At 37.3% G+C, this 14,468-nt stretch overlaps 1 protein-coding gene and 1 long non-coding RNA gene across 4 annotated transcripts; both read left to right on the top strand.

Annotated features, from left to right (window-relative positions):
• The first annotated feature begins 2,493 nt into the window (after positions 1–2,493).
• Positions 2,494–5,823, top strand: LOC311296074. Of its 2 annotated transcripts, none has more exons than XR_014628480.1 (4): positions 2,494–2,567; positions 2,747–2,815; positions 2,991–3,328; positions 3,399–5,823. It is a non-coding gene; the product is annotated as an uncharacterized lncRNA (long non-coding RNA). The 2 variants fall into 2 exon arrangements; XR_014628481.1 differs by having other exon boundaries at positions 2,496–2,571.
• Positions 5,824–7,824: 2,001 nt separating this feature from the next.
• Positions 7,825–11,151, top strand: LOC311295510 (sialoadhesin-like). Of its 2 annotated transcripts, none has more exons than XM_084416941.1 (9): positions 7,825–7,891; positions 8,055–8,123; positions 8,292–8,633; positions 8,707–8,940; positions 9,281–9,607; positions 9,699–9,908; positions 10,051–10,132; positions 10,591–10,654; positions 10,763–11,151. In XM_084416941.1, exons 2-9 carry the CDS (start codon positions 8,078–8,080, stop codon positions 10,970–10,972), a joined length of 1,515 nt encoding a protein of 504 aa, XP_084273067.1. In that variant the 5' UTR covers positions 7,825–7,891; positions 8,055–8,077; the 3' UTR covers positions 10,973–11,151. The 2 variants fall into 2 exon arrangements, with proteins under 2 accessions (XP_084273067.1, XP_084273066.1); XM_084416940.1 differs by having other exon boundaries at positions 7,843–7,895.
• Positions 11,152–14,468: the final 3,317 nt, after the last annotated feature.

Below are 14,468 nucleotides of genomic sequence, written 5' to 3'. Positions count from 1 at the left end.
TGCATAAAGACACCTGTCCACCCCATACAATCAGTAAGAATCCAACTACTAACATGGCCAAGACCAAAGAGCTGTCCAAAGACACTAGAGACAAAATTGTACACCTCCACAAGGCTGGAAAGGGCTACGGGGAAATTGCCAAGCAGCTTGGTGAAAAAAGGTCCACTGTTGGAGCAATCATTAGAAAATGGAAGAAGCTAAACATGACTGTCAATCTCCCTCGGACTGGGGCTCCATGCAAGATCTCACCTCGTGGGGTCTCAATGATCCTAAGAAAGGTGAGAAATCAGCCCAGAACTACACAGGAGGAGCTGGTCAATGACCTGAAAAGAGCTGGAACCACCGTTTCCAAGGTTACTGTTGGTAATACACTAAGACGTCATGGTTTGAAATCATGCATGGCACGGAAGGTTCCCCTGCTTAAACCAGCACATGTCAAGGCCCGTCTTAAGTTTGCCAATGACCATTTGGATGAGGAGTCTTGGGAGAAAGTCATGTGGTCAGATGAGACCAAAATAGAACTTTTTGGTCATAATTCCACTAAACGTGTTTGGAGGAAGAAGAATGATGAGTACCATCCCAAGAACACCATCCCTACTGTGAAGCATGGGGGTGGTAGCATCATGCTTTGGGGGTGTTTTTCTGCACATGGGACAGGGCGACTGCACTGTATTAAGGAGAGGATGACCGGGGCCATGTATTGCGAGATTTTGGGGAACAACCTCCTTCCCTCAGTTAGAGCATTGAAGATGGGTCGAGGCTGGGTCTTCCAACATGACAATGACCCGAAGCACACAGCCAGGATAACCAAGGAGTGGCTCTGTAAGAAGCATATCAAGGTTCTGGCATGGCCTAGCCAGTCTCCAGACCTAAACCCAATAGAGAATCTTTGGAGGGAGCTCAAACTCCGTGTTTCTCAGCGACAGCCCAGAAACCTGACTGATCTAGAGAAGATCTGTGTGGAGGAGTGGGCCAAAATCCTTCCTGCAGTGTGTGCAAACCTGGTGAAAAACTACAGGAAACGTTTGACCTCTGTAATTGCAAACAAAGGCTACTGTACCAAATATTAACATTGATTTTCTCAGGTGTTCAAATACTTATTTGCAGCTGTATCATACAAATAAATAGTTAAAAAATCATACATTGTGATTTCTGGATTTTTTTTTTCCGATTATGTCTCTCACAGTGGACATGCACCTACGATGATAATTTCAGACCCCTCCATGATTTCTAAGTGGGAGAACTTACAAAATAGCAGGGTGTTCAAATACTTATTTTCCTCACTGTATATCACATATGTATCTTGTGAATCTATTGTTTTTCATTGTCATGTTTGGAATCATTTTAAATGTCTCAGTGCAATTGGTAAAATGGTTTTAATTTCATTGCAGTCATTGGTATAATGAGAAAGATTGAGAATTCAGAAGAATCCTGTTCTGCTCTTTGGGTGATGTCTCTTCAAGATATCTCTCATCTCCCCCGAAACCAGGTGCTACCCCCTGGGGTACATGAATTGACCCAGAACAACTCTAAAAAATATTGGTATAACCCTTTGTTCTGGTCTGGGTATATAATGGTAAGTGCCAGAGCAGTCTGTAACCAGGGAAAAACCCCATACAGTGCTGTTTTTCCTGTTGGAAAACACTCACACACCACTGCGTGTCTCTGTCAGGAATGCATTGCTTACTTTTAGAGTAATCTTTGAGTAATTGATGTCTTGTATTTATTATTTCTGAATTGGCTTTTAATCATTTACTTGTGTAATTGACATGATACATTTTTACCTGACAAATAAATGTTACATCTTGATTTATTCTGAAGTATTCTGAAATCATTATTTTAGTAGACTATGAGGAGGCTGGTGCTACCGCAGCTCTGTGTCCAGGATAGGTCAAACTAAAGGCGCATGTATGAACGGAACAGTTGGCACGTCATCTGAAGACCTTTTGATTTCTGTCTATCACTGATTTAGCAAGTTGTATGGAAGTGGCTAAAATAAACTACACTTTTTTGTACGAGTGAGCAGTAGAGGTATTAAGAGGTATTAGCAAACCCTGCATCCTCTGACTATTTCAGAACTGACAAGCTTGTGTCCGTGAGATCCATGTAAACCCGGGGTGTGTGACTCTGTGCGGCATTGGGTCCATAATGAAAGAATAATTGAAAATATGGATACTCAGAATAATCAAAGATCTAAATTAAATCATAATTAATATTTATGATTATATTCTAATAAGAAACACAATCTAAATTTGATTATCATGTGAAATTGGAGTCAGATTAAGCATTGAGCTAAAGTAATATTGAAACTAAATTCTAATAAATTAAGTGAACTTCACTGGAGCACTGAAAAGACACACACGCATTAAACCTTCGCCCACACCGTTGGATTTCCGTCATTGGGCCAATGGGTGGTCTTTACACCAACAAGAAGTGGGTAAAGAGGTTTTTTCTTCTTCAGAAAAAGGAAGGAAATATTATCAACTGTTTGCCTGGTCAACTTCAGACGCTGACAGCACTTTTGCAACAGCACACAACTTCTTCATAGCTGGAGAAATCTGCAACATGTAAGTATGTGAATCAATCATTTAAATTTGTTTTAAGAAAATTGTTAAATTGACATTTCCTTAACCATGTTCTAAATAACAAATACAATTCATTAAGGAGTTATTGAGATAAATGATTTGAAATTAATGTGTGCCTCTCTCTCCATTTTTTTTTTTTTTTTTTATTCTGGACAAACAAGTGAATTATTTTCAAAGTTTAAGCATGGACTTCAGACTCATATCACTGATCCTACTTATACACATCTCGGGTAAGAATATTGTGTTAATGGTTAGTATATCAATGTCTTATCAAAATTAAAATATCAATATACTTTAGACATTTTAGACATGAAGGAGAGTTGCCTCACTGCTGTCATGTGGTTTGTCATATGAGGATCTTTCCTTCATCAAACTTTTTGGTCTAAGTGTTCCCTTTTTCATCAGGTTCTCTAACATTAGACTGCCTCTTGATGACCCGTGAAGATGTTTGTGCTCTGAGCGAAAGCCCTGTGCAGCTGAGATGTTCTCATTCCAACACCAACATCACAACTGTGTTCTGGTTCAGCCGGAAACAGAGTTCAAACTGGAGAAAGAGTGATGAACCTGAAGATTTGACTTTAGACTCGGACTACTCAGGACGGGTGAAGCGATCATAAATGACTATTCAACACTCACAATATCAGACCTGAGAGAGAGAGACTCTGGAGAATATCAGCTCATGTTCATCATGAAGAATGGAGTTAAACGTCTCAGCTCAGCCACCTTCAATCTAACAGTCACAGGTGAAACTGATCATTTGAGTTTTCATTTGTAATGGGATCAATTATTTAGTAATTCTTTATTTTAATTCAGACCTGCAAGTGAGGATGAATCCTGCATCTACAGACCTGAGTGATCAGAGTGTAAAACTGACCTGTGATTCTTCCTGTGATTTGACGTCCAGACCGCAGAATTACTTCTGGAAAAAAAATGGACAATATATAAATATTAATTCCAGAAGCATTACTGTTCCACCCAACGAAGCTGATGGCAGTTACTCCTGTTTTCTTACTGCAGATCTTAAGAGTTCCTCCTCTCCTGTGTGTGAGTGTGACACTTGATATGCTTATTAATAAGCACTCATATAATATCAGTTCATGCATGAGTCTATGTGGATACGTTTAAAGTTTTTTTCATATCAAGATGAATGTTCATTATGAAAATTCTTTGCAATTTTCTCATTTGTCTGTTCAAATCAAAATGTGCATTTGAGACATGGTGTCAGGGTTCTGCCCCGGCAGCCTTGTCTGTGTTGTCTTTGTTTCTTGTCTCTATGTTTGTGTTGTGTGTCAGCACATGGCTTTGTCTTTGTATGTGTTTGCCATGTGCTCTTCTTGTTTCGCCTCCTTGTTTCCCGTTACCATGCTCCCTTGTTTAGTCGTTGGCTGTTTCTCAATTCCAAGAACGCAGAGAACGGACTTGTGTTCTCGTGGAGACCGGTCTTGACAAGCTTCCTTGGAAGAACGAACTCGGAACTGGCCGCAATGACTTCTGGGACACCAGGCGAGTACTAGCTCAAGTCTGCATTCGATGCATCCTCGGTATCAAGAACACATCCGGGTTCTTTCATGCGTCCTCTGTACTTGCGTTCTTGAGAATTGGGTCTGAACTTCGACGGTTAATGATGACGTAAAACGAGAACACAAGGACGCAAGATCGCTGAAGAACGCATATTGAGAAACACCCCTTGTCTAGTCCTCGCTTGCTTGATTGTTTTCACCTGATCCTCATGTGCTGTTCCCTTTATATTGTGCCTCTTTCCCTCATGTGTTTGCTGGTTTGTTATTGCTCAGCATGTCAGACAGTACTACAGTTAGTGTTTCTGTTAGGTCTAACTTTGTATTTATTTTTTATATATTTTTTTTTGTTTGTTTTTTTGTCTTTTCTTTGTTCCTGATTTTTAGTCAAGTCCTGGTCTTTATTTTGCTCTAGTTCTCCCAAGCTTTATTTCATCTCTTGGTTTTGCTTTTAACTAATCTTTTATTTATCTTCTCTTTAGCTTGCCTTCAAGGTTGCAGTCTTGTTTCATTTCTTTGTTTACTAGTTCCAGTTATTAATTTATAACATTTTATTTTTCCTTTGCTATAGCTCCAGTTATATTTAGTTTCTTATTGTTTTCTTGTGTTCTAGTTTTGCCAGTTTTTATTTTGCTCTTGTTTTTGTTATCTCTTGAGTCTTGTCTTGTGTGTTGGTTCCTGTCTGCTCCCTGAGATTCCCCATCTGCTGGTTTCTTCTGCCTGACAATTAGACCGGTTCAGGGTCTGTGTGCAGCAAGTATCAGATCTCTGCTTCATGGTTCCCTGTCTTCACCACAACTGTCTGCCTGGCCTGGTCACGTCCTCAGCAGTTCTTCGACCTGTTGTCCTCTGGAGTTGGTTCCAGCAGTCACCCACAGCTGTCCTGTCATTGTTTCCTGTTGACCTGGTTTCTGTTCGGACTGTTCCTGCCTCACCCTCTCTTGTACTGTCGTCTATTAATCAATATCACTCCCTTGCTCAGTCTGTGTCTGGGTGTCCCCTATTTGAATCCTGACACATGGGGTCTGTCCCAATACCCACACTTACAGACTTTGCACTTGACCCCTCATCTGTTTGATCAAATTAATATGGTACATTGTACCGTATTTTTTTTACAGTGATAAGACGGTCCTTTAAGGCTTAAGATTGATATTAAGTGATCATTTTTAAAGGGTTAAATTCACCCCAAAAAAATTCCAAACCCATAAGACTTTAGTTCATCTTTGAAACACAAATGAAGATCTTTCTGAGGAAATCTGAGAGATTTTTGTCTGTTCAAAAAGTTCATAAAGAGATCATAAACTAACACATTTGAACTGAGCGGTTTAGTTCAAATTTTGACACCATTTGAGGTTTTAGATTAGGTCTGGTATTTGTTAACTGATTTACAGTGCATATATGTATCAAATTTTGGACAGTCAGATCAACTAGTTTTCCCATTCTATTAGACTGGCAATCTTCAATCATGCACCTGAATGGCAAAACATGTATGTAAAGGTACATAAACTGCCTATCTATCTGGTTGTATTGTGTAATCATCATTTACACTATTATTATTTAATTTTTTTCTGAAAAAAATATTTTTGAAATGATATTAACTGCCCTGATATTATAATGAAGAAAATGCCTAAAATTCTTGAAAAGATAATATAGAACATACTAATAAACATACTAATACTATAATCAAAACTGCTGGGTCGTTCTGTGTCAAATCAACCAGATTTCAGAAACTTACCTGGCTAATTTTTTTATTTTGTTAATATGTTTTCTGAAGACATAAATAGTGATGAAAGCCAAACTATACTATGCCCTGGATGAATATTTTCGGAGTTATCAACTATTTTTTGGAAGGGGGTCAAAATGAAAGATTTCACCTGAGATTTGGAGCTAAATTACATGAGGAGGACAATGACTTATAAAAATTGCAGCATGATTTTTGTATTTTTACAAATCTATGCAATTCTTTCAATAGAGGGAAAGGCATCTATTTTTAATTTCAACATTATATATGTCTTTTCCGATATTCCTCTTTAAAAGAAAAAAGTATCAGCAGTATGCAAAGTGGCCCACATTTGGTTTTTGACCTCTGATAAAGTCTACAATTTAGCAATTTACTCATAGAGCCACATTGAGATCCCTGTCACACCACACTGAAGCACAAGCACAGGACGACAGTTCACAGGACTTTCAAGATTTTATTACAATTAGAGCTGTCAAAATTAATACGTTCATTTTGCGTTTTTTGTTCTGCAGTTTAACGCGTTGCAGCATCCGTTGTTTTTCTGTCATCCTTTGACAATATCACACATTCATTCATTCAAGTGCTATTAAACCACTAGCCTGATAAGACGCAAAAAAGAACTCAAATCTGTACTGGAGCGCGCTTTGAGTTCTCTTTCAGACTAAATAGACTAAACTGACCATAACACACAAAATTATGTTAAAAATCTCGTTTTGTTGAGTATCCTCAATAGGATTGTCAGATCTGCGTCATGTGCGTCAGGTCTTAAAGTGACAGCAGCCTAATAAACCTGCTGCTGTTTGTGTCATTTATGTTAAACTGTGCAGTGTTTGATTATTCCATTTCTGTATATTTACCTGTTAGACATACCTGAAAATCTGAATGCACCATTTACAAGGTTACATGGGTCCAAAACAGCGCAAAACATTTTTACCTTTTTTTTGGTGCATTTTAGCTACTGTTACGGGGTTGTGTGGTGGTGACAAACGAACGACGAAGATGAAGAGTAACAGCGGTAGAAATCCAACACACAATGATGACATTAACGTGATCCTAACATATGCATCAACATAACCAACAAGACCCGACCACGAACACAAAGTGAACTAAACTTACAGTAAATAATGAGAGGATAATGAGACATAGGCTAAACACCTGAACTGAGTAATGAATCAAATTAACAACCATGACGACAAACTGTCTAAGGTGAAAACACAAACAGAGTCCATGTGGTGAAAACTTAGAATAAACATAACCAGATATGTTATGTACAAGTGCTTAGTAAAAAGATGCCATTAATCAAATATTTAAAATATACAGTCTTTATGTTGTTTATGAAATTCAATGTGTAAGTATTGCAATATAAAAAATTTTTTTTTTAAACTTTAATGTTAATTACAGAAAAGCTTGCAATGAATTAGTTCATATTTTTAGTCGATTGACGGCACTATTGCAATATCTTTAATAATTATTGAGTTACAGGATGCAAACTTTGGGGAAAAAATGTAAAGTGCTTTTTCCCATTTTTGAACTATCACCATTGGCATATATCGCATAATGCAACAAGGCTTGCTAAAGTCAACAGATTTTAATAAAAGATCTACCTATGTCTAAATATCAGAAACTTTGATCTGTTTATGACAAAGGAAGATTATTTTAGGTTGTAAAATGTCATGTGGTGCGACTCCTCCAAAACTGTGTGTTTATGAATTAATAGTTTCATCACATGACGTGAATTAACTTGTATTGAGAATGGTGTAAAGGTTTTCAAATCCATATGAAATCAACAAACTTTTTTTTTTTTTTTTATAAATTTGAAACTTGTTTTGTCAAGTTGTCATTTGGGAAACGTAACTTGTAGCTATAAAACATGAAGATGCTGATGTACTGGAGAGTTAACTGCCCAACAACAAGTGGGTAAAGAGGTTTTTTTCTGCTTCAGAAAAAGGAAGGAAATATTATCAGCTGTTTGCCTGGTCAACTTCAGACGTTGACAGCACTTTTGCAACGGCACAAAACTTCTTCATAGCTGGAGAAATCTGCAACATGTAAGTATGTGAATCAGTCATTTAAATTGTTTTAAGAAAATTGTCTTAACCATGTTAAACAAATACAATTCATGTAGGAGCTATTGAGATAAATGATTTGAAATTATTGTGTGCCTCTCTCTCCACATTTTTATTTTTATTTTTTTCATTCTGGACAAACAAGTGAATTATTTTCAAAGTTTAAGCATGGACTTCAGACTCATATCACTGATCCTACTTATACACATCTTGGGTAAGATTATTGTATTAATGGATTGTAGTGTATCAATGTCTTATCAAAATTTAGGCATTAGACATTTTAGACATGAAGGAGAGTGGCCTCACTGCTGTCATGTGGTTTGTCATATGAGGATCTTTCCTTCATCAAACTTTTTGGTCTAAGTGTTACCTTTTTCATCAGGTTCTCTAACATTAGACTGCCTCTCGGTGACCCGTGAAGATGTTTGTGCTCTGAGCGAAAGCCCTGTGCAGCTGAGATGTTCTCATTCCAACACCAACATCAAAACTGTGTTCTGGTTCAGCCGGAAACAGAGTACAAACTGGAGAAAGAGTGATGAACCTGAAGATTTGACTTTAGACTCGGACTACTCAGGACGGGTGAAGCAGGAGTTCATAAACGACTATTCAACACTCACAATATCAGACCTGAGAGAGAGAGACTCTGGAGAATATCAGCTCATGTTCATCATGAAGGATGGAGTTAAACGTCTCAGCTCAGCCACCTTCAATCTAACGGTCACAGGTGAAACTGAGTCTCATTTGAGTTTTCATTTGTAATGGAATCAATTATTTTGTAATTTTTTATTTTAATTCAGACCTGCAAGTGAGGATGAATCCTGCATCTACAGACCCGAGCGATCAGAGTGTAAAACTGACCTGTGATTCTTCCTGTGATTTGACATCCAGACCGCAGAATTACTTCTGGAAAAAAAATGGACAATATACAAATATATATAATTCCAGAAGCATTACTGTTCCACCCAACGAAGCTGATGGCAGTTACTCCTGTTCTCTTACTGCAGATCTTAAGAATTCCTCCTCTCCTGTGTGTGAGTGTGACACTTAATATGCTTATTAATAAACACTCATATAATATCAGTGTTCATACATGAGTCTGTGGACACGTTTAAAGTTTTTTTCATATCAAGATGATTGTTCATTATGAAAATTCTTTGCGATTTTCTCATGCAATTTGTCTGTTCAAATCAAAGTGTACATTTGAGACATGGGGTCTGTCCCAATACCCACACTTGCAGACTTTGCACTTGAACCCTCATCTGTTTGCATGATGTTTTTCTTGAATTTGTGACAAACATTCATTTTGTTGTGATCAAGCCTTAATAAAGCCTTAAGTGTGAGTTTCACAGCAGGATTCTGTGTCTCTTTCAGGTATTTCTAAGAGTGTCTGCTGGGATGTGTCTTACTCCTCTAGAAGAGTCTGTGCTTTGATGGGCTCAACAGTAGATATTTCCAGCACATACTCACATCCCTCTGGTTATACTGTAAATAAAACATTCTGGCATTACGTTCAGTCTGGTGACTTCAAGGATCTGCGTGAGGAGCATCAGTTCGCTGGTCGTGTGGAGTATGAGGGAAACACACTGAGAATCAAAGAGCTCAAGATGAACGACTCTGGAGAATATAAATTCAGGATCATCACCGACAGGACAAGAGGAACATACTCTGGATCACCTGGAGTCATTCTTACTGTTACAGGTAACTGCTTATTCAAAACTGAGTTCAAAATGTTTCCTGTATAATTTCTAATATGCCTTTTTGTGTGTGTATGTGTGTGTGCTTTCTTCAGATACGCAGGTGATAAGCAGCCCAAACATGATATCAGAGGGACAAGAAGTGATATTAAGCTGCTCAACTAAATGCACTCTGAACAACAAACATACTTACATCTGGTACAAGAACGGACGGCAGGTAACGGATGGATTCACTAAAGCCAACAAGCTGTACCTGGACTCAGTCAGCAATGAAGAGCTTCAAGAGTATTCCTGTGCTGTAGAAGGTGACACATCTCTCATGATACATGTGCTTCAGTCTGAAATGATTGCTGCATTGAGATGATGTACTTGATATGTAATTATTGTTTCGATGTTATTAGTGTATTTAAAATGTTTTGTGTATCTGTAACTTCTGTCTTATGCTAGAAACGAACACAGCTTTACGGAACGCCGTAATCATACTGTCCGTGTTTCTGATCCTTGCACTCATAGGAGTCCTGTGGTATAGGTAAACATTTTTTTTTCTATTATGCAGTCTATTTTTCCCTGAGGTCTATTTGTAATATTTGTACAATAACACTCTTTCCAACGCTTGAGATCCTTCAGAACGATCTGCAGAGCTGTAGGTGCTTCACCGCAAGAGCAGCACAAGTTTTGACAGACTTTTCCCTCTTCTATTCTACTTATCGTTATGCTCTCTCGTTTTTAAAAATAACTTGCTTCCTCCTTATTTTTTGTGGGCCAATTTGCTGAGCTTTGGAAAATCATCGCTGTTGTGTAAATGTGGTGATGGTTAATGTGTCATGGTTTTGAAACAAGCTGTTTTTGCAGCTTGGTTTCAGTAGGTCTGTTTGGATTGGGAGGAAGTTTTGAGTTTTCAAATGTATATAGTTTGTCTTCATAGTACATTGAACTCATTCAATCTTAAGATCCATTAAAAAATAGTTTTCTTTTGACATGATGCAGTTTAAACAGGAGGAGAAGGAATAATTCATCTCAACAGCATGAGGACACAAAGGATGCTGTACAGGTGAGAGCATCTGACCAAACAGGTTATTTGACACACTATGCTTAAATATATTTTGTGTTCTGTCACTGATATTTTGTATTCTGCTCTCTTTTCTCCCTTAACTCTCAGTCGGGTTCTGCTCCACTGTATGATAATGCTGAACCCTTGTCTAAGGTCTGCACACAGCAAGTTCACATGAAGGATCAGGACGCTTATTATTCAACTATTAATTTCAATCAACCTCACATGAAGAACACATCTTTGGCACCTACTGCTGTACATTCAACCTCAGTTGATGTTCATTATGAATCTGTGAAGTTCAGAAGACCCTCAGTTTAGACCCACCATTAAACTCAACTACTGCCATATTGTGAACAAGCTTTTGCTCTTGTCAAATGTCTATGGCTGCAAGTTGCAAGACTTTTGTTTAAAGGAGAACTCCGGTCAATTTTAACATTGAGCTAATTTTTTTGTACATTTGGAGTGCTGTCAGTACAGAGAACAACGACAAAAATCGGTGTTTCCTACACCGTGTTATCCTCTTTTTAAAATTTGCACCCTGTTGACTTCAATGGGGCAAGTTTTAAACCTGCTTTTAGCCTCTTAACATCCTTGATGTGTCATTACAAGTGCACAGGTCATGTGAGTAATTCCTTCGAGGTGAACGCGGGTTAATCTGACTGCAGTAGATGTGAAAGATATGAATAAAAATGATGTTTATTCAGCCAGCACACATACCTGTATTTACATCCTGTTTTCGGTCGAAGTCCACAGTAGTCGATTGTCGAGTTCACGCGCGTGATCATAGGTAACTAAACCTACACTGTAAAAAATTTGCTGTAGTTATGCAGCTACTTGCCAGTAACTTACTGTAGATTTAAATTTATGCTATTTACTGGCAACAGTTTGTTCAAAGTTAAATGAACATTAAACATTAACAAGTCTTTGTCTTTACAGAATAAAACTATAATAACATACTAACATACTATAATAACATAATAACATAATAACATAACTATAATAACTATATAACAATCTAATGCAAAGCATTCTGGGAACCAGAAATCTTCATCAACCTTTTTCAGTTTTTTTCCTTCAGATTTTGGTTCCCAGAATGCTTTGCATGAGGCTGTTATTTTAGTTTTATTCTGTAAAGATAAAGACTTGTTAATGTTTAATGTTCATTTAATTTTGAACAAATTGTTGCCAGTAAATAACATCAATTTAAATCTACAGTAAGTTACTGGCAAGTAGCTGCCAGTAATACTGTAATTTCTACAGATTTTTCTAACAGTGTATGCGCGTGAACTCGACAATCGACTACTGTGGACTTCGACCGAAAACAGGATGTAAACACAGGTATGTGCGCTGGCTGAATAAACATCATTTTTTATATATTTCTTTCACATCTACTGCAGTCACATTCACCCGCGTTCACCTCGAAGGAATCACTCACATGACCTGTGCACTTGTAATGACACATCAAGGATGTTAAGAGGCTAAAAGCAGGTTTAAAACTTGCCCCATTGAAGTCAACAGGGTGCAAATTTTAAAAAAAGGAATACACGGTGTAGGCAACACAGATTTTTGTCATTGTTCTCTGTACTGACAGCACTCCAAATGTACAAAAAAATGAGCTCAATGTTAAAATTGACCGGAGTTCTCCTTTAAGACCAACAGGAGATCACATATTACATGACATTTAACTAGCAATATGGTTGTATGTTATTATAATTTTGTGAAGCATTTTGTGACCCTTCTTGTCTGTGAAAGGTGCTATAGAAATAAAGTTTACGTACTTACTTACTATGATGTTCTGTATATTATCCAAAAATATGGAGGATTTTGTAATGAGTGACTCTGTAGCTGTACATAGATGTATTTCTCCTGAATTTGAATCTTTATAATGTAAGTTTTTTTCAAATACTTTTGAACATTGCCTGCTTAAATTGCATGTATTTGTCTTTAGATGAAATAAATAAATTATCTCAGATCTTAAAAGATTTTTATTTCAAATAAATGCTGTTCCTCAACATTTGTTCAAAAAAAAAAAAAAAAAAAAAATCTCGCAAAGAAACCATTACGGTTTTGACTGTATTTTTCTTCAAATGAATGCAGCCTTGGTACATGTAATCTTCTCAAAAATATATAAAATCTTTCTGGAGCTAAACTTTTGAATAGTAGTGCATATTCATTATGATGCAAGTCTGCAAGTTGTTTATGGGATGTGATTTTTATTTCTATAAAAAGAAAAAGGGAAGGAAATTAAATTGCTAAACATATTCCAGTTGCAAAACTGTAATGGGTGTGTAGTCTGTGGTTTTTTCTAACATTTACATTATGCAACCAGTCTACAAGCAGCAAAAAAAATATGCAAAGAAAACACTAATTCTGGTCCTCAATATGTTTCCCTGGATTCTCTTGAGTCTTACCTTTTCTACTAGTAAGATATGTGCTAGTCAAATGTACTGGTTTGTCATATCTCTAAATATAAAATGTGATTAAACAACCTTAACCTAATTACAAAAATTACCATGAGTCGACACCAAGGGAGGAGTGTTGTGGGATGTTTTCAAGAGCTGTTGCTCAACAATAAGAGTGTAAAACGGGAAGAGTTATTTTCACAAAAGCAGTGAAAGAATGGATTTCATCTCCAGATTCTTATCTCTGATCTTACTGTCACACACTCCAGGTATGATTCTAATGATCCTGGTGTAATAAATCCAGCTTAAAGGAATAGTTCACCGCAAAATAAAATTCAATTAGTCACCCTTGAGTATTTTTAAACCTCCACGAGGTTCATTGACACGCAAATCAAAATACTCTAGAAAATGTTTCCCCCCTGTCCATTCAATGAAAGCACGCACTGAATTTTACTGTATGAAAAATAATAATAATAATAAATAAATCAGTCAGTTGATACATTGCTGAAACAGTAAATCTCCATTTTTAAGTAAACTACTTTTTTCATTATCAGGGCTAGACTGGGGCCTGGCCCACACGTTTACCCAGTGTAACGTCTGAGACAAATCAGACACAATTATTTGTTATATTTAACAAATAATCTTTCAAACTCATGGTCCCATCCCCCCAACTAGGGCAAGAACCATAACTACCATCAGATAAGATGGTTTTAGATTGCTTTTAAAAATGTGGTCATGTGGTCAAGACTGAGGCCATATAAGACAGAAACAGACCTTAAAACAGACTTTCCTGTATTCATTTATAGAATTGATCTCTAAATGAGCATGCATCCCAGGACATTGTGTGTGATCATTTTATGTCTTGTATACTGTCTCTTGCATTTATATTTGTCTTATGCATGCTTTATGAGAGAACTACTAGTTAATGTAACACCACTTATCGTGTCTCCTATCTAATTAATCCTCATTTAATAACTCACTTTAGTGTACAACGCCTTCTCATAGAATGCAGTGTATGTTTGTTATATCTATCTGAGTATAAATGGACACAAACGGCAAGGCCCATGTCTAACCACACTTGAGACAGAGTCATAAATCTTCCCAACAGAGGAATTTCCTGCTTGGAAATTCCACCTTTCTGATTGGTCGAGCCAACCCTGAGAGGTGAGACCTTTCTCAGGCTTTAAATTGCCTTTACACAAGCCCTTCCCTCTCTTGGCCTTCTCGGTACGTACGGGTTGCTGTCCTGCGTGGACTCACAACCAGCCATTTGCTCATTCAGGATAGAGAGGACTCCCTCAAGCACAACAGAATCAAGGATAACATCAGGAGTTTGGCACAATTTCTTCATTCACTGCAGAAGAAGTCAATCGCAACTCCAACCATCAACTCTTCCCAGGGCCGGCTGGCCA

This window comes from Rutilus rutilus (genome assembly GCF_951802725.1).
Source record: "Rutilus rutilus genome assembly, chromosome: 8".
Taxonomy (NCBI): Eukaryota; Metazoa; Chordata; class Actinopteri; order Cypriniformes; family Leuciscidae; genus Rutilus; species Rutilus rutilus.
The sequence above is the reverse complement of the archived record's forward strand: the minus strand, read 5'-3'. Positions and strand labels throughout refer to the sequence as shown.